Below are 19779 nucleotides of genomic sequence, written 5' to 3'. Positions count from 1 at the left end.
GGGTACATCTGCGGGCGTCGAGGGTGTCGCGTGCGTCACGGTTGTGGTCGAGACGCTCATGCACTAGGACCGCAGTGAGCTGCCTGCCGCCTTGTGGTGCCTGGTGGACTAACGCATCCTTGTTGGGTCGCTTTGAGAGCGTGCGCTGGCTGGCATCGAGCTTGTGTCGCCAAGAAAGTGAGCTCTTGGCCTGCTACGCTACTGCACGCTCAAGCAGCATGCAAATCTCATGGTGGGCCCGACGATCCTTAGGCGTCGCTTGCCCTAGAAGCCCACGGAGTAAGGTCGCGATGTTCTGGCTCGCTCGAGCGAAGTGTGGGAGGGCTTCATCATCCACGATGATCCTCTGGTTCACGTCGCGGGCCATGGCATGCGCGTGTCCACCGTCTCTGTGGCGCTCAATCTCCTGATCGAGCTCCACGTGTTCCTGCTCGAGCTGGAGTCGTGCTTCCTTGAGCTCTAGGTGCCAGGCCTTGAGATGCTCCACCCGTAGGCAAGGTGGGGCCCCTATCTCCCCCTCGACCTCATCGTTGATGTCATTTGTAGGGGTAGCCTCCTCTTCATGGATGCTTTCGACGTGTCCCTCGGGGGTACCCACCATGAAACACTCACGAGAGGGGTGATGGCTCCCCCTGCTAGAGTCAGAGCTAGAGGGCGACTCTGATTCTCCTGTGAGGAGGTCGTGGAAAGACTCCCAGACATATTCGGTCATCCCAACGAACTCATCGTTCGTAGAGGACGGAGGCGTATGTCGTGGCATAAGGTGGCCATCGGTCTCTGCAGTGTTGCAGAGATCGAACGGGAGCGCTGTCGGGGCGCTCCGGATGAGGTATTCTGAAGAGAGCGGCTCTCCTCTGGTAAGCTGCGCTATGACGTTGGCGAATGAGAAGGTGAGGTGGTGGCGCCGAGCTGGTGCTCTAACCTCCCATAGTTGAAGTCGAGGGGCTAGTTGCTTCTGGAGGCACGGGCCTCCGGTGCGTGCAGTTGTAGCTCCTCAAGTGCCTCGGCGATCACGTCGAGGCCGTTAGAGTGGAGAGGTTGGACGGCGGCGGGAGCCATTGCCAACTCTCCCTCCGTTGTGACGATGAAGTCTAGGTCCCCGAAGCGCACATGTGCATCTAGGACCCAGCGGAGGTTGTGACTAGCCATCCGAGGCCTGAAGTGGACATCGAGACACGCAAAAGCCCCCTACCTAGCATGCCAACTATCGGTGTTTCGAGTAGCCACTGGCTAGTAAATTTCTAATATTGCGCGTCTGTCTGGATGGTGTGCTAAGAGAACACGAGGATTATACTAGTTCGGGTAGAATGTTCCTACGTCCAGTTCATTGCTGCTACTCATGTTACTAGCACTGAAAAGTTCGTAGTAGGGGTTACAAAGGGTCAGGAGAGGGACAGGTCCCAAGTCTCTGGTGGAAGGAACGAATGAGTGCTGAGAGCTCGATCACTGCTTGGCTACGTGTTCAGGGTTTGATGGATCGATCAGATTCAAGTCCGATGGTTCGATGCAATGTGTTGCGATCGTTCATCCGACTCCTGTCCCCTTCATGAGACGTCCTACTTTCTCTTTTATAGGCCAAGGGAAAGCACGGGTTACAGTTGAGGGAAAAGAGAAGAATGATAAGGAGAAGAAGTCCCCAAGGATCGTCGGGTCCTTCTTTTCCTTCACGTGGGTCCTGCCAACCCTGTAGACATCAACAGGGATAGCTCCACGTCATGGCCCTGTCCGTCTTTAGTGCCATGCGCAGGCGTCGTCTCCCGGTCGTGGCGCTTCACTCCGTCCTAGCGGACATCGTGGTGAACTGATGCGCCTGTCAGTGCTTGTACGAGGGTTAGTCAGAACAACACCAGTATGCCCGACGTTATTCCTAATGTGAATCCCCAGGTGTGGCCCGTCATGGCCACGGGTTATATCGGGGCGTGCCGATCACCTCCCTGATGTCAGAGCTTTGACCCAGGCCCATACGCTTAGACTTGGGGTGGTTGACGGTGGTATGGGTCTCCGTCAAGCGAGACGGAGCCTCTGGCCTCGGGGTCGGGCGAGGCGGAGTTCCTCCATAGAGGCCGGGCCAGGCGGAGCGCAAACCCAAGGCTCGAGCGAGGCAGAGCCCAAACCCAAGGGTCGGGCGAGGCGGAGCTAGCCCTTAGAGGTCGAGCGAGGCAGAGCCCGTGGCCTTAGTGTCGGGCGAGACGAAGCCTGCCCCCAGAGGTCGAGCGAGGCAGAGCCCGCCCTCATGGGTTGGGCGAGGCGGACCTCCGCAGCCTCGGTGTCGGGCGAGGCGGAGCCAGCCCTCAGAGGTTGAGCAAGGCAGAGCCCACAGCCTCGGTGTCGGGCGAGGCGAAGCCATCCTCAGGGGTCGGGAGAGGCGGAGCCCGCGACCTCGGTGTCGGGCGAGGCGGAGCCCGCGGCCTCGGTGTTGGGCGAGGCGGAGTCAACCCTTAGGGGTCGAGCGAGGTGGAGTTTGCGCACCTGGGGTCGGTGGAGCTGTAATCATGTTCTTAACTGCTCGGGCGAATCAATGTTGATGGTTATTAGCTCCTCTTCGGGTACCCTAGTATTGGTCCCCGACAATTAGTGACTATATCATACTAATTAGCACCACTATTATCCTAATTGACATACAAAACATGCACTAATCAATATATTAACACTTATCAAAATTAACTTTGCCATCATAGGGCCTGTTTGGTAGAGATTCGTCAGCTCCGGATTCACCAAAACTAGATTCAGATCCACTTTTTTTTGCCAAACGGTTCTAGCTCTACCAACTTCACCGTGGATCTTATCCACTAAAAGGGTGGATCTGGCCCCAGATTCACTAAATTGGTGGAGCACCTCAGGGGGTGCTCCACCAAATCCAAGTTTTGTGGAGTTGGGAAAAATTACCCACCATGCCACTGATAAGTGGGAAAAAACGGTTCGTTCTTTCTTTTCCCGTTCTTCTCCGTTGCGACCATCTGCGAACGCGCACTCCTTGCGCCGCGCCTGTCGGGCCGCGTGCCACTGAGCCGCCTGCGAACGCGCGCCCTACGCCGCCTGAGCCGCCTGCCACTGAGCCGCCATGCCATTGAGCCACTGAGACGCCTGCGAACGCGCGCCCTACGCCGCCGGCCCTACTGGCCCGTGCTCCCCGCACTCCCTGCGCCGCGCCTGTCGGGCCGCGTGCCCTCCATGGCGTGGCTGCTAGTTCCTGGCCGAGCGCTCGCCATGGCCATGGCAGCGAGCTCTGGGGCCGCGCCCGCCGAGGCCGCGCCCAAGCCGTGGCCACGAGCTCACGTACTTCCTGCGTGTGAAATGTCGGGAGGAAGAAGATGAAGTCTATATTTTTGCATTATGCTCCCTGACGTGTGGGGTCAAGGTGGAAGTGAGATAGAGATGTTGGTGGAGCTGTACCAAACACTTTGGTGAATCCTAGATCCATGGTGGAGCTGCTCCACGATGGATCCAGGTGAATCACTGATCCAGATTCATCTTTTTTCTTGGTGAAGCTCTACCAAACAGGCCCATAATTACTAAGCAATAATATAACATACTAATAATCCTTAATTATTTACTAATTACATAGATTAGAAAACCAGACAATTTTTGTTGTTGACAGGATATCCAACATCTAAAAGATTATTCTCCTGTCAAGGATATCCATGTTTAACTCGCTAGTGAACTAAACACCGTTTGCCTATGGACTGCCATTTCCCATTTAGGGCTTGTTCGGTTCTCGACAAAATCATCTTCCGGAAAGAATCCAGTTGGATTAGTTATGTAATTTATATAAGCTTCAGCAAACCGGAATGATTCAAGGGCTAAATCCCCGCCTACCGAACGAGCCCTCAAGGATACCCATCAAATTAAACGCACCTTAAAATATAGGGAGATGAATAGTGTTGACAGAAGAACCAACAGAGTTGCCAACCCAACCCCGTTCACAAGTGGCATCGCATCCATTCTCCGTTCGTCTTCCTCGATCCGAAACGGAAACCCTCCCCCGCGTGCTCCGTGCTCCGTGCTCATTCATTCCCCATCTCGTCTCCTCCCAACCCAAACGACAAAACCCTAGCCTCCTCCGTGTGATGGGATGCCGTCCAAACCCTACCCCCACACCCTGACCTCCTCTTCTTCCCCCGCCGCCGTAGACGCCCCCGCGACCTGGATGTCCGCATCCGCATGGACGGCGCCCGAGTCCTGATCGCCGCCGGTGCCACCGCCGTCTGCTGCCTCGCCTGCGCCTTCTGGGTCTTCCGCTCCTCTTCCTCCTCCTCCCCCGCATCCTTAAAGAAGCACCGATCCCCTCCCGCCAACTGCTGCGGCTGCGCCTCCTGCGGCTGCCGCGACGCCAAGTCCGCCAACGGCGACATGGCTGTGGGCGGGGAGAACAAGAAGAAGGCGTCAGAGCCAGCTCCGCCGGAGGCGCCCTCCATGATGGAGCAGCTCGTGCCCGAGATCACCACCCACGCGCTCAGCTACCTCGACTACACCAGCCTCTGCCGTCTCTCCATGACCAACTCCGCCATGCGCCGCGCGGCCGACGACGACGGCGCCTGGAAGGCACTGTACCACAAGGTGTGCTGCTGGGCCTGATGCGCCCACAACCCTCCCTGAACTTCCCCTTGACTGCTCTACTGTCTGATTGGCAATGTAGTCTATCCGTCCCTGCTTGTTTCCATTGTAAATGTACCATCACTGTCTTGAGGTTTGGGTGTATTACCTTTCTGCTGGTGCATACAATTGTATCGTTAGGGTCATCGAGGGACGAAGAGGGTAGGATAGGGGTTGAGATATGGAACGACCTAATTCAAAAGCTCATGTGGATAGGATATTTTCTTTGTACGGTTAGGGCCTCTTTGGTAGGGCTCCGGCTCCGCCCTGTCGGCCGACAGGGTCCGACACCCTGGTTACTGTTCACCAGAGCCGTTTTTCTCTCCCCTCCTTTGCTCTCTCACTGACACAACCTGGAGCCGGAGAAGCTCGTTTTTCTGGCTCCGTGGCTCCGGCTCCTGTAGGCACCTGTCGGCCACTGGGCGGCCGACACCCTGCTATAGTGCAGGAGCCGGAGCCCGCCGCAGCCCTGCCAAAGAGGGCCTTATTCTATCCGGAATCCATATGGATTTCTCTCAGTTTGGGATGAAAGTGAGAATGGAAGATTTCGTTTATCGGGACTCATTTCCCGAAATAGTGATATCTTTTATGACAGTTTTTAACCATTACCTTATTTCAACTTTTGATTTTTTAATTTCTTATATGCCGTTAATAAATAGTTAAAATGAAAATATGGTGAGTTTCCGACCGACCGAGAATCGTTTCTGCATAGCAAATATCGGAACCGACCGTTTCCGGTCGTTTTCATCCCTACTCTCAGCAACTGAAATTTTTGGTAAGCCGTTGTGAACGTCCATAGCTCTCATCGGACACACGGGATGGCCTGAACTTTGCCATGGCATCTACTTCCATTTCTGAACTGAAGGGAAGTTACCCAGATATGACGTGAAGGACTTCACCTTGTTTCAGTTTCCGAATCTTTCCTGGTGTTTTCACAATCTTCCCATGTTGATAGGCATGGGACTGCCTATGACAAGCAAGAAAGTTTGTATTGTGTACATGTACGGATGTACCCTTGTTTGCCGGGTTTTTAGGCAGCAAATCATAATACTGTGTTTGTTTATCATACAGTCGTCCCTTCTAACTCTCCGCACAACCTAACATATGGGTTAGTTTTCTGTGTTCCATTTGAATTTACATGACCTTTTAATTGGATAAGAAGTTATTGATGTAACTTGTTGAATTTCTCCTTTTGTTCCCCTCCTTGATGTGACTGTGAAGTTGTGCATTTTGACTGTTTGAAACGGCAATTCCTGTGGTTATGATGAAATATTTTTTTAATAATAATTTCTGACTTTGTTTTGCATCCTTTTAATCTAATAAATCAACTCTTGCAGGATTTTACGGTGGAGCAGGGTACTATAAATCCTCCTAATGGATGGAAGGCATACTATGCAGCTACAAAAGCCATCATTAACCTTAATGCAGAGTTCTACAATATCATCAGGGAAGGGTCCTTGCCAGCAATGAGCCGTTTTTGGCTTAATGCAGACTATGTCAAGTGTATTCATGCAACTGGGGAGTTCTGCACTGGGTATGTCTTGACTTCACTGCGATCGATTCAAAGTTCCAATTATTCTCTGGTTTCTAATCCTTCTGCTTTGTGGGCCTATGGTTTATTTACAAGTCTGTCCATTCGATGATTCCTATGTTGTTGACTTTAAATGCAAGGTGTTTATTTGGAAGGGAATAACCAATGCATGTACAGACTTACTTGTTGACTTGTATCTTCCAAGGGGTGTGCACCTAGTTGTGGCTGATCTATTGCTTCGTTTGCATAGATGTTAGGTTTCCTTGCTCTGTGCCCAATGGGTGGCCATGGACACATTGCGAAATGGATGGAGTATGTTATAAGGTTCTTAGCAAATTAATTTTAACTCGTTGCATATGTTAGGTCAGTGTGAAGTAAATTTTGTTTGATACAATTTGATACCTGTTAGAGAGACACCGACAGGTATCCTTGCATTGCATTGGTGAAGCAGAGAAATTTTGAGTCATTACTTGAATTATTTGGTATATACACACACATATCAATGAATTATTGTAATGATTAATGTTGTTTCTTCTACAAACTTTAAGCTCTGCTGATAGTTCTTCAGAAAAAAACAAATACACACTATGAATCGTGGTTGCTTAGACACAGCATATGAGACAAGGCTAACATACACACTATGAATCATTGGTGGAGAAGCAGATAAGTTTTGAGTCAACACATGATTTTTTTTGTTATATAGACACACCAATGCATTACTGTCTACAGAATATGCTCGGCAGTCCACCGAGGGGTATCCCGCGATGGTAGATTTGTCGGTGGGGGTGCGCGTAATCAGGAGCCGGATGGTGACACAAGGCGCAGAGACAGCGATTTAGACATGTTTCGGGCCGTCTGATTCGACGTAATACCCTACGTCCTATGTCTTTGGTGTATTGTATTGAGATGTAGTAGATAAATCTTGATAGATCGTTGTGTCCACTAGGGGACCCCTGCCTCTCCTTATATAGTCTGGAGGGACAAGGGTTACAAGTAAAGTAGCCTATTTGGTACTATACAATGTCTTGCGGTGCACGCCTTGATCCTGTGGGCCGAGCCACCTCCGATGGTGCGGCCCATGTCTTGGGGGCCATACCCCCACAGCTAGTCCCCGAGCCTGACAGTAGGTGATGAAGTCACGTGGTGCAAGGGTCAGAAAGTAGAAGACCAGCCGAGCAGGCAGCCAGTCCCCGGGCGTAGCCTCGAGATGAGAACAAGCACATTCACCGCAAGGTGAAGTGTGCCCACTTAGTCCCCGAGTCTGCTGAAAGATGAAGAATGAATCTTGTAGCAGGGTCAAAGAAAAAGAAAGCTTGCCTGACGTCGTCTGACATGCGCGTATCAAGACCCTAGACGCGCCGCCCAAGATCAGCACCCTGATCCGAACAGCATGGAGCAGCTTGATAGCACACCGATGAGACATAGCAAGATCCGAGCACCGAGGAGTCTCCGGCGTAGTTGGCGATGACCGAGCACCGAGGAATCCCCGGCGTAGGCGGCGATGTCCGAGCACCGAGGAATCCCCGACGAAGCTGGCGAGGTGCGAGCACTGAGAAGCGAGGAGTCCCCGGCGTAGGCGACGATGTCCGAGCAGCCAAGGAGTCCCCGGCGAAGCTGGCGATTTCCGAGCACCGAGGAGCGAGGAGTCCCCGGCGTCGCTGGCGATGACTGAGCACCGAGGAGCGAGGAGTCCCCGGCGTCGCTGGGGATGTCCGAGCATCGATGAGTCCCCGGTGTAGGCGGCGATGTCCGAGCACCGAGGAACGAGGAGTCCCCGGCGTAGGCGGCGATGTCCGAGCACCGAGGAATCCCCGACGAAGCTGGCGAGGTGCGAGCACCGAGGAGCGAGGAGTCCCCGGCGTAGGCGGCGATGTCCGAGCACCGAGGAGTCCCCGGCGAAGTTGGCAATGTCCGAGCACCGAGGAGCGAGGAGTCCCCAGCGTCGCTGGCGATGATCGAGCACCGAGGAGCGAGGAGTCCCCGGCGTCGCTGGCGATGTCCGAGCACCGAGGAGCGAGGAGTCCCCGGCGTCGCTGGCGATGTCCGAGCACCGAGGAGCGAGGAGTCCCTGGCATAGGCGGCGATGTCCGAGCACCGAGGAGCGAGGAATCCCCGGCGTAGGCGGCGATGTTCGAGCATCGAGGAGCGAGGAGTCCCCGGCGTCGCTGGCGATGACCGAGCACCGAGGAGCGAGGAGTCCCCAGCGTCGCTGGCGATGTCCGAGCACCGAGGAGCGAGGAGTCCCCGGCGTAGGCGGCGATGTTCGAGCACCGAGGAGCGAGGAGTCCCCGATGTCGCTGGCGATGTCCGAGCACCGAGGAGTCCCTGGCGTCGCTGGCGATGTCCGAGCATCGAGGAGTCCCCGGCGTAGCTGGCGACGTTTGTGCGGTGAAGTGTGCCCACTTAGTCCTCGAGCACGAAGAATCCGAGCGCTGAGGAGTAACCGGCGTAGCTGGCGATGAAGCACGAGCGGCGAACAGTCCAATCAACTGGTCGGCGATGGAGTTCCATGAACCGAGCGGTCCGACCAGTTGATCGGTGGGGAAGCCCGAGCACCAGGTGATTCGATCACCTGGACGATGATCATGCAATGCAAACATGTAGAACGGGTAGTACATGACGCACAAATAAATAAACTCCGGAGAAAAATCAGCAATGGTGATGAAACGGCGTATGCAGTTCGGCGATCAGTTAGCGTGAAAATGTATTTATGTTTAATATAAACCGCCCGAACAGTTAGTGTGTAGCTGAGTCTCCAGCCCTAGCTAGCCCATAGTCCATAACGTCGAGCGCGGAGCCCGTGCACTGTGTAGGAGGAACATGCGTCACCAAGGAACCGCTGCCGACCACCCATAACGCAGAGGGCAGACGCTAGTGCACGTGTAGGGAGGAGCCGGAGACAGGGTCGTCTCTGGAGGCGTCTGAGCATCAACATGACTGTTCGGGGATTCGGAAAATCCTTTGGAGAGCAAATATGGAGAAAATAGTTCGGAGAAACATCATGGTGATATACGGAGATTGGAGAATATTTAGAAAAATACTAAAGCGTGACTTAGCTTTAGACGGAGCGTCTGGTCGGCGGCGTATGGCGCTATCTGGTTGGCGTTGACGGCGGGCAGCTGGCGGGCGGTGAGTTGTTGATGAAGACGACCTCGGAGGTGGTTTCGAGATCGGATCTGCTGTCGCGGGGCTGGCGTAGCCAGCGATTAATCGTCGTCGTGGACCGACATGGATCTCCACTGAGATTGATGACGAGAACGCGCTGTTAATTTGAGGTCCATTTGGCTCGCCATGGGATCAAGCGCACACCCATACCTGGCGCGCCAACTGTCGACAGAATATGCTCGGCAGTCCACCGAGGGGTATCTCGCGATGGTAGATTTGTCGGTGGGGGTGCGCGTAATCAGGAACCAGATGGTGACACAAGGCGCAGAGACAACAATTTAGACAAGTTCGGGTCGTCTGATCGACGTAATACCCTACGTCATGTGTCTTTGGTGTATTGTATTGAGATGTAGTAGATAGATCTTGATAGATCGTTGTGTCCACTAGGGGACTCCTGCCTCTCCTTATATAGTCTGGAGGGACAGGGTTACAAGTAAAGTAGCCTATTTGGTACTTTACAATGTCTTGCGGTGCACGCCGAGCAGCGCCGTGCACGTCCTTGATCTTGTGGGCCGGGCCACCTCCTGATGGTGCGGCCCATGTCTTGGGGGCCATACCCCCACAATTACTATAACTATTAATTTTGTTTCTTTTACTAAATCAAGCTCTGCTGATAGTTCTTCAGAAAAAAACACACACTGGGCCTGATTGGTTTGGTGCCGACTGCCGAGGTGAACATGGCTCGCTCCTATGAGCCTGGCTGAGCTAGGACAGGCCTGTTGTGTGCAACATCATTTTGTTTGGTTGACTGTATTAGTACATACTAGATGAACACATGTTATTTGGTTGCCTACTTTCTGGCTTGTAGCTGCACCGGTTCTCTCTCGCAGAGTCACAGCGCACGCTCACACCCCCACGAGCCAGGCTCAGAGGAAACGGAATCGGTTCTCGTTTCCCCACAGCCAGGCTTGGCAGGGCTTGCTGCATGCCGCAGGCCAGGCTCTGGCACGTGTTGTGCAGCGAACCAATCGCTATGGAGCTGCATCTCACTGGCCTGTGCCGGCTGGAAATGGCCAACCAATCACGCCCACTATGAACCGCCCTTGCTGACAGCATATAAGACCATGGCGCACATACACACTATGAATTATGCTTGCTTAGACACAACATATAAGACCATGGCTAGATTAGAAGTTTTTTAAGGCTTCCATACCATAGAGTTGTGGCCATCTCCGTGAGAAATGGCTTGTGACTTGTGAAGTCTAGTTATTTGTATAATTTATTAACATATAATACTATTAGACAGTCACACCTATGCATAGGTATGCCAATTTCTGCCATTCTGTTATTTCTATCCTCAGAGTTTCTCCGTATTCAATTTTGTTCTTTCCTCTCCAACTGTTGAGATCTTGCAACTTATGCTGAAGATCGGTTGGATTTATTTATCTTTTTTTGACAAAAGTGCTAGTTTCTAGTTATACACACAAATGTCTGAAAAATCACTAGATGCTACATGGGCAGCTGAAGGGTATCTAGCGTCTGGTCGCATATTAGGAGGGCTAGGGGGATTGCCTTTTAAAACAGTGTGCACACATGTAGTCTCGTTGCTTATTAGGAGGGCTAGGGGGATTGCCTTTTAAAACAGTGTGCACACATGTAGTTTTCATCTTATGAAGTACACTTTTGAATAACCTTTGTACCTGTGAACATAAATGAAGATGTGCACATTGAAATATCCGTTTCTTTTGTGAGAACTGAGAACTAAAATTTGTATGCTTTGGCAATATCGGGACCCATTGTTTGCTGTCTTGTAGTAGCTTTAATTAACTACCTAACCATACCATATAAGTATAGAACTAAATCCATCGACTATAGGCTTGGTGTGTCAGGTCATAGATGCTAACACCTTCAGTATTGTTGTGTTGTATTTGGGATGAATGTTTTGTATTGAAATTGTAAAAAACCTTTTTATTTTATTCCCCTTATGAGTATTGATTTTCTAATCGAACTGTTGGAGAGGCGTTATCTAACAGGCCTTACTTGTGGCATAGATGCTAATCCATTTCCGTTCTTTCTCAGATACAACGCAGTGATGGAGAGCTGGGGCCTGCTATTCAACTGGGGCCAAGGTGGAGGGCAGGGCATTGCCTTCCAGATAAGGGATGTCCGTGTCCGTGTGCTCGGTGAGGTGGCATGGGTCAACATGAAGGCGAATGTTGAGGTTGACCCTGTGCTGTTCCATGTGACCAACGTGTACGAGCTCTGGAACGGCAGGTGGTATATGGTCCATCACCACAGCTCGCTAATGGCTGACCCTGCTCCGCATAATATGTTTGGTTGAAGCTGGAGGAGAAGAAAAGCAAGAAGAAACCTTTGGGAAGAAAATTCGGCGGTGAATGTTTGATGTGGTATGCATCTTGACCGGAGATAGATTGTCAGGATGTATTTGAGGAGAGATTTCCGTCCCCCACCCTTTTTTTTCTCCGTTGTGGATCTGCTGTTGATATATTACTCCTCTGGATCTCCATTCCGCAGTTTTGTACAAATGTGTTTTAGGTGTTATTAAAACTTAAATCGGTGAATGGAAGGTTATGGGCCCTGTGGGCCGCGGCTGACTTGATTTATCTGGTGCTAACTGTGATGTTCTTCGACGTGCTCTGTTGTGCAGCTACTTTATCTGCTTCCAGACGCTGCGCGTTGATCAATTCTCTTCTAGAATCGGTTGAAAGCTCAATGGTTTCTGCTGTACTGACTGGACTGAGTCATGGTCTGGCAGGTAGCTGATGCTTTCGAATCTGGAGCATTCAGACAGTGTTGTTATACTAGCCGAGGTGCGCATTGTAATTGTCGCCAGGGACAAATTCCAATCCAAGAGAAACACGTCTGGTGCTTGAACAGAGTAACAAAGACCGTTCCTTACGTTCAGTTGTAGTACAGCACAAGAACAGATCATTTCACAGATAGTTTATACATGTCAGTTGGACCTGAATAATACAGATATCTTGGTACGAGTTTGTCTTACAAAAAATGAGGGCTAGTCCTCTGCAATCATCGCACAAGTGTTATATAAAAACAAAACAATGGGACGCGTGCCTCATACATAGCCCTTAACAGAGCATGCAAACCGTGACTCAAACGTAAAATATGTCATTCACAGTGTTTTGCCTCCAAAACACAACACTCCAACAGGAGACCTAAACACATCACCCATTTTCCATTTTACATACAAGGCTCGCCGAAACGCAAATCTACGTCGTCGAGACGGAAGCCCAATCCGACTGCAGCCCCGCATGCACGCGCGAGGCCATCGCCCTCCTTCCCCCGTAGGCCTCACCCTTCCTCCGTCCCCCAGATCGAACCAAAGAGGAGGCAGCAACCACCGCACGCCACTACGGCGCTAGGAGCTAGCGGAAGCGCCGCCCCGCGAGAGGGAGGCCAGAGCAAGGAGGAGATCCGGCGGCAGAGCAGGTCGGTCGAAGATGGGAGTCCCGGCGTTCTACTAGTGGCTGGCGGACCGCTACCCGCTGACAGTGTCGGACGCGGAGGAGGAGCCCGTGGAGCTCGAGCTTGGCGCAGGCAGACCGCTGCGGGGAGCCGGCGCGGCGAGGTCTGCCTCGAGGCGCGGCCGGCGGGTACGGCGGCGAGGTGGCGAGCGGGGATCCGGGGTCCTAGCCTGCGACCGCCAGATCCGAGAGGGAGGGGAGGGAGGGGTGCTGCAGCCGGCCAAATCCGGGAGGGAGGGGCGCCGTGCTCAACGAGGGAGGGGAGAGAGGGAGGGGCGGCGCCGGGGCAGAGAGGGAGAGAGGGACGGGAACGGGCGGCGTGGGGGAGAGAGTGAGGAGAGAGGGACGGGCTTTTGGGTAGGCCCTGTTGGAGAATGCGAGTTTTGGGTGCGTGATCCTTTTACTGTGCGTGACCTAAACTATGAAATGAGTTTCTGATTTGGGTCTGTGCTGTTGGAGATAGCCTAAACAAAGGTGGATATATATTATATTAATTATTATTAATATACTACTCCACCGTGGTGGTGTGTATACTCCCGTCTCGTAGGACAGAACATGCATGACGATACATGTCCATGCATTATTTGTTCATTCATGATTCATCCAAGCCTGAGTGCCTGACGATCCGATCAGGCTCAGGCGTCATCCTTGTCGGCGAAGATGTCGAGGAGGGCGAGGGCCTCGGTGACGGAGAGCTCGAGCCGGAACTTGGGCCCGTCGTAGTGGTGGAGGATGGGGCGGAAGGCGTCCTCCTCCAGTGGGTCGTAGATCTTCCGCGTTGCCACCCGCACCTGCACATCACAAGCACCATGCGTCACCACTTGGGCAACTCGACTACGAGTAGAGTACTACTCCTAGATGAGGAATACAGGCTACAGCTACAGGTGACATCCTCACACCGCTTGCAGTTTCAGCATGTAGATGCTCTGACGCATGCTCTTTCGGCCTGCGACCAGATCCTCTGCCGGCTTGGCCAAGCAACCTGGAGTACTCCGTAGGAACCAAGCAAGCTGACCTAACCTCTCTGCTGACTAATCCAGGCAGGCCGATCGCTCCACTTAAACTAACCAATCGGTTTGGTTCCACACGGCGTTTGTACACAAATTTTATAATGTTTCTTGAGGTGTGATCCCGGGGCCTGAAATCTTATGCGACTCCACACGTCGTCGCCACATGTGATGTGAATGGGTCGCTACCCTAGCCTTTGATCTGTCGTACTGTTCGGTGACAATTCAAACAAGTGTAGAAGTCACGCTAGTGGTTGAGCTGATCGATCATCCGCCATGACTAGAGGGACTGGATTGAAGCAGATTAGGTACCTGCGCAGGGAAGCGCGACTCGCCGGGGCACTTCTTGTCCTCCCACGCCGTCGGGTCGATGTTGGTCCCGCCGAAGCTCGCGGCCTGCAGGTGATCGGAATCAATCAATGAACAAGGGAGGATCCGGGGATCCCTCGTCGAATCGCCTACTGTATTGTAGTGTACCTCGAAGATGCCGTGGAGCTGGTGGGTGGAGTAGTTGTAGAGGAAGAGGGGCAGCCCTGGGCGGATGGCCCGCACCGAGTCCCTGTACCTCGACGGCAGCCCTGCATCCAACCATGAAACAGAACAACTAATCAGTATGCTGCTGGTGTTCATCATCATCAATCAACAAGTTAATTGATAGTAGTATACTAGTAGTATTAGATATGAATAAATATTGCTCCTTTTCAGCTGTCCTATTTATTCAGATAGATGGATTCGATTCTTGTGCCTGCAGTCATCGGTCTGTGACTCACCGAAGAGCTCCCTCCTGAGGTTCTCGTCCATGGTGTCGTTGTTGCAGACGAAGATGTAGCCGCCGATGGCCTGGCCCCGCGGCAGCGCCTCCGACGCCGGCAGCGTCTTGAACCGCCTGTCCGTGGCCCCCGCGCCGCCGCCGTTGTTGCCATCGTTCTTGGCGTGCTTCTTCTTATTGCCGTACTCCCCGCCCTTCTTGCCGCCGGCGTGCCCGTGGCTGTTGTTGCTCGCCGCCCGTCCGGCGGACTTGTTGAAGTAACTCTTCACCTCCCCGCTGTTGTTGTTACCGCTGCTGTTGCTGTTGTAGCCGCCGTAGCTCCCCATCTTGTTGAACGCCAGGGCATTGTTGTTGTTCTTGGCGTACCCGCCGTTGACAGTGCTGTTGTTGTACACGGACGCGGCCTTCTCGGTGGTGGGGAGGTTGTTGTAGCGGTCGGCCTTGCCGCCGCCGAAGGCGAGCTTCCCGGAGCCGATGAGGCCCGGTCCGCCATCGTTGAGTTTGAGGCCGACGACGCCGCTGTTCTTGGTGGCGGCGGCGAATAGGTCGTTGTTGCTGTTGTGGCGGTCCGCGGCGGCGCCAGCGGTGGCCGGGGACCAGATGGAGTCGCCGAGGGAGAGGCCGGAGAAGGCGGCCGTCTGCAGGCGCAGCGTGTCGCTGAACTGCCAGAACTCGCGGTCGTAGCCCTCCTCCATGGCCTCGATCGCTCTCTGTGCTCCTGCGCTGCTGTGTTAAGGAGGGAGGGAGACGCGAAGCAGAGCAATGGAAAAAGGAGAAGCACCAACCAAGTGAAGTGTGGAGGTGCTGCCGCGTGTGCCGAGGGCGGTTTTATCGCCGCTTCGTTTGGTGGGTGGTGCGTCTCGTCTCGTACCCGTGGCGGTGGTGATTGTGGACTTGTGTGACTGCTGACTGGAGCGGGCCGCGTCATCGTGTGCGTTCGGCGTCAGTTGGCAGGCAGGACGGGGGCCGGGAGCGGCGGGAGGGAAGCTTCGGGGAAGCTGGCCAAACCGCGTCGCGCCCTGGCGACGAGACGTGGCGGGGGCACCCCCTGTCTCAGTCTACGCCTTCACCGCGAAGGGGCTTTTTTTCTCGGGGCTGTTTTATCTTTAGGCCTGGTTTAGATTATAAGTCTTTTTACTTTCTCTTCATCACATTAAATTTTTGGACACATACATAGAATATTAAATATAGATAAAAAAAACTAATTACACAATTTGATTGTAAATTACGAGACGAATCTTTTGAGCCTTCACCGCGAAGGGGCTTTTTTCTCGGGGCTGTTTTACCTTTAGCCCCAAGCCCCCAACTCTACGCGTAGTCCAACTAAATTCAGAAGTAGAGTAATTAATTCTACTGAATCTCTGCGTTTTTTTTTAATCTTGCCGCGCCTTCCCTTGTGTTATCATCAGTCGCCTTGTGTTTTCAACCGTACAGTACGTGTCTGCCTGCTTGGTGGGCGAGAGTGAACCCTACTCTTTTGAATCGGCAAGAGTTTCTAGAAGGACGGCATTGGTCTTGTGATCTATTGCCACGTGGCAAACAAAAGGCTCTATTTATAACTTTTAAAAAGAAAAAGAAAAGAAAAAGGCTCTAGGTGTAGGAGTAGTTGGTAAGCGGGAGCATCAGTCTCAGTCAGCGCATCCGAATCCGATCCATCGGCGCAGCGCCGAATCTAGAATTTTAGCTTAGGTATTTATTTTAGTAATTCGATAATAATTATAAATTTTACAATATGATTTGATAAATTCAAGAATTATATTTGGATCATCCACTAAATACAATATAAATAGTTCAAATATAGGCATAAAATAGTATCGGAGACTTACAATGTTATTTTTCTCACTGGTTTATTCGACGCTTACGAAGAGGACATGAATATCTTACTATATCATTTTCATCAATTTAAAAAAAAATCTCGTTCAACGAAAGTGACTAGATAATCATTCAAAAGGCTAAACAATAATTTTCTATAAAAACATGAAGAGCAAAGATTAAATTATCGTAAATATTGTAGACAAGACGTGCGAGAAATAGGCGACGATCCTCCAATTCAGAGCAGGGCAGAGGGCGGCAGTCGGCAGGCACCAGGGCGGCACCGACTCGACTCACCCGATCAGAGCGTCAGGCGCAGGCGGTGTGCTCCTCCGTTGCTCCGTACTCAAATTAGAAAATTAAAACGTCGTGTATAGAGTCGGAGACTCAAAACGCGGATACCAGTATGAGTTCACTTGCCAAGTGGGCCATGGCCTCCCGTCATCAAGCGATGGTGCCCATGTATGCTTTTTAATTTTTTTTATAAATACAAGCGTATACACTATATTATATAGTATATATATACTACTTGCCGCCTGGTTTTATAGGATATGCCGGGCATACCCTGTGGCTCCGCCACTGCATTCAGCCGTATACAAACAGTGAGATGAGACGCTGCTTGCACTTGCACCCTATTCAGCTTTCGGGGACATTTTCCTCGTCGCACACAACAAAATTGCAAACACAAAGAGCGTACGTATCTCGCTTCTACTACAGCTGCAGCGGTAGCGGTGCAGATGCAGCTGTCTGCATCTCTCTAATGACCCGTGTGTGGTTCATTTTCTGGCTTAATTTCGACATCACCGCTTAACAAATGACAGCTGTTGTGCATCTTCTACTTGGAGTACCGTACAGGCGCAGCTTTCTTGATGGTATACTGATGATACTGCTTTACTATAAACTACGCGCACTACTTGATGCTAGTGTTGACCAGTAAGTAATTCAGTGAAAACGATCGATAGTTATTATACCAAAATATCGTTATAGAATAATTCTTCATTGAATATATCTTAGCAGTATATAAAGCTATCTGATGTCATAAATATTGATATCTTTTTTTATAAATTTGGCCAAACTTTAGATAATTTGACTAGGGAAGAATGAACTAAAATTGTATTTGGAGGGGAGGGGTGGTGGAGGTATTAAAAAAGTATCAAAATATACAATACCAAATAACTGAAGTTTTCCTGTAAACTTCTAGATAACTAGACTAAGAACATAATATCTGAAATTTAATTCCTTTTCGTGATGGAGGTAGTTCCGTTTAACCCGTTTAAATGCTATAAGGTGAGGCTAGTGCCTATGTTTGTTTAAATGCCGTTTAAGCCATTTCATTAGCCATTTAACCCGTGGATTGCAGTGGTCAATTATTTTTTATAACGGTATTTAGTGTCAATCTATCTAGTGCTCGTGATTGCACTGTTGAATTTAAGGTAGAGGCTTTTGCATTTCTGATGAGGCTTTACAAACGAGCTAAACCATCAGCTCGGGAGCGGATCACAAGCCAATGCAGCTCAGTATGGTAGTGGGCTAGGAGATACTAGTCCATTTTTTTTTCCGAACGTGCCTCAGGCACGGTTTTCATTAAGCAGGAGAAGATAGTTTACTCGAAATTACAAATAAATGCCCTGGTAATCCATCGATTACCAAAGCACAACGGCCCACGGGCAGCAAGCGAATTTGATTTACATACTACTATGCTTGCGACGGGAAGGATAAGAGCAGCTTGTATCCTGCCAAACACCACTCCTCGACCTCGCCCAAGATCGAGCAAGCCAGACCAGCTGCGTCAGTAGAAACTCCATCAAAAGTGCACGAGTTCCTCTCCTTCCACAGTCTCCAGCCATCGCCGGTTTGACAACGAGCTTTCTTCTGCGCATCCAGCATTCCATGATATCCTCCTCATTGACGAGCACATCTCCCTCGCCCATGTGGTGAAAGAACTTGGTGTTTGCTAGGTCCCTAACGACATTGCGACGGGCATGGCCATTCAACCCGCCCACATTCCAAACAACGCAGTCGTATGATATCATTGAGAAACAAAGGGCGCGACTGACAAAGGTCCCAGGCTCCTCTACAGCGCGCCCCCCTTCAACTCGGCCAAGTTGAGATTCATGGCCACGGGATCAAAATCAGGCGCGAAAAGCATCTGTAATGCCTCCAGCTTCGACGGTGTCAGCGGTTCTGCGAAGATCGCCAAATATTTCTCGTAGGCCTCCTTATCCGCCGGCGTGACATTGACCGCCAGTCCGAGCTTCCGCATTAGGACGGACTGCGCTTGCAGCGTGGCGTTGGCCGCCCGCGGCTTGGCTGCAATACGACTGCTCCTCCTGATAGATAGCACGGTTGCCGGCGTCCGTGACTTCCGCAGCCTCGGCCCCGCCTTGATGATGGGCGAGTCAAGGGGGATGCAGACCCTAGCCACAATTTCGTCCAGTCGCGCCGCAGCGGTCGTTCCTTGCGTAGCGTCCGCCCGCGCCGTGACGTTGGGCGTACCCAGCGCTGCGACCATTGTTGCGGCGACCGGCGAACCCAACGGCGACCCCAGACTGCCGAGCTCCAGATTCATGGGCTCCCGAATCGTCGGTTCCGCACCTTCCGTCCCGGTATCCTGACTGCAGAACACCGGTCCAAGGTCCCGGATGGGCCACAGAAGGACCGTTTCCCCCCTCAGGCGTGGACTAGCATCGATGCAGGTTTTCAAAGCATGCGAGCTGCTCCCCTGTGCCGAGCGGTGCGGGTCCAGATCAGGAGAGCGCAGGTCGAGGCAACGGCGGTTCGCCTAGCAAGGGGTCCCCAACTCCGCCTCCCACTCCATCGGGTCCACACGGATTGGCAGGGCCCCCAACCCATCCTCAGTCATCGGGGCGACGAAGTCCTGTGCAGCGCGCGGCAGGCACCGGCCTGAAAAGCCTGTCTCGCAGCTTTCGGCGTTGACAGGTGGGGCAGTGTCACGCCCCGATGGGACGTCCGGGATCCCGCGGCGTGAGCCCACCCAAGACGCGCCACGTCCATAGCTCCCGGGCCCAGCACCCATGAGGCAGCCACCCCACAGTGGGCAGGGTACCGAGCCCACCAGCAACGACCTCAGAGAGGCTCCCGTGGGCCCATCGACCAACGACTCGGATGGGCCGACCACACCGGGGAAGACGACTCGGCCGTACCCCGGCGGCATACCGCCACGGCAGCAGTCCAAGCCCGGGTGAAAGCGATTGCAGTTACTGTCGCCGGAGCCGTCATCGTTATCAGTTGGAACGCCGAAATCTGTAGGGGACCTTCGTGGCGGTCCATCATCGAAGGCCGGGTGATACCTGTTGTCATCAACACCGAGACCCGGATCAACAGCGGCCAGGGACGGCGACAGCAGGTTCCAGTCCTGGAAAGCGACCAGCCTGATCCTCACCAAGTAGCGCAAGCCGGGCAGCTCCACAAGCGCGCCGTCCACGGGATTAGGAATGC

At 52.4% G+C, this 19779-nt stretch overlaps 2 protein-coding genes across 2 annotated transcripts; one reads left to right on the top strand and one right to left on the bottom strand.

The window, feature by feature from the left end:
• Positions 1-3822: 3822 nt before the first annotated feature.
• Positions 3823-11880, top strand: LOC136456112 (F-box protein SKIP8-like). The gene is made up of 3 exons (XM_066455895.1): positions 3823-4557; positions 5931-6127; positions 11309-11880. The coding sequence occupies exons 1-3, from the start codon at positions 4162-4164 to the stop codon at positions 11568-11570; spliced, it is 855 nt and encodes a 284-aa protein (XP_066311992.1). The 5' UTR covers positions 3823-4161; the 3' UTR covers positions 11571-11880.
• Positions 11881-13197: 1317 nt separating this feature from the next.
• Positions 13198-15315, bottom strand: LOC136456111 (DCD domain-containing protein NRP-B-like). Its single transcript, XM_066455894.1, has 4 exons — positions 14510-15315; positions 14217-14317; positions 14052-14135; positions 13198-13523 (listed from the first exon to the last, which is right to left on the bottom strand). Exons 1-4 carry the CDS (start codon positions 15201-15203, stop codon positions 13368-13370), a joined length of 1035 nt encoding a protein of 344 aa, XP_066311991.1. The 5' UTR covers positions 15204-15315; the 3' UTR covers positions 13198-13367.
• Positions 15316-19779: the final 4464 nt, after the last annotated feature.

Source organism: Miscanthus floridulus, chromosome 6, assembly GCF_019320115.1.
Source record: "Miscanthus floridulus cultivar M001 chromosome 6, ASM1932011v1, whole genome shotgun sequence".
NCBI classification, from domain to species: domain Eukaryota; kingdom Viridiplantae; phylum Streptophyta; class Magnoliopsida; order Poales; family Poaceae; genus Miscanthus; species Miscanthus floridulus.
The sequence above is the reverse complement of the archived record's forward strand: the minus strand, read 5'-3'. Positions and strand labels throughout refer to the sequence as shown.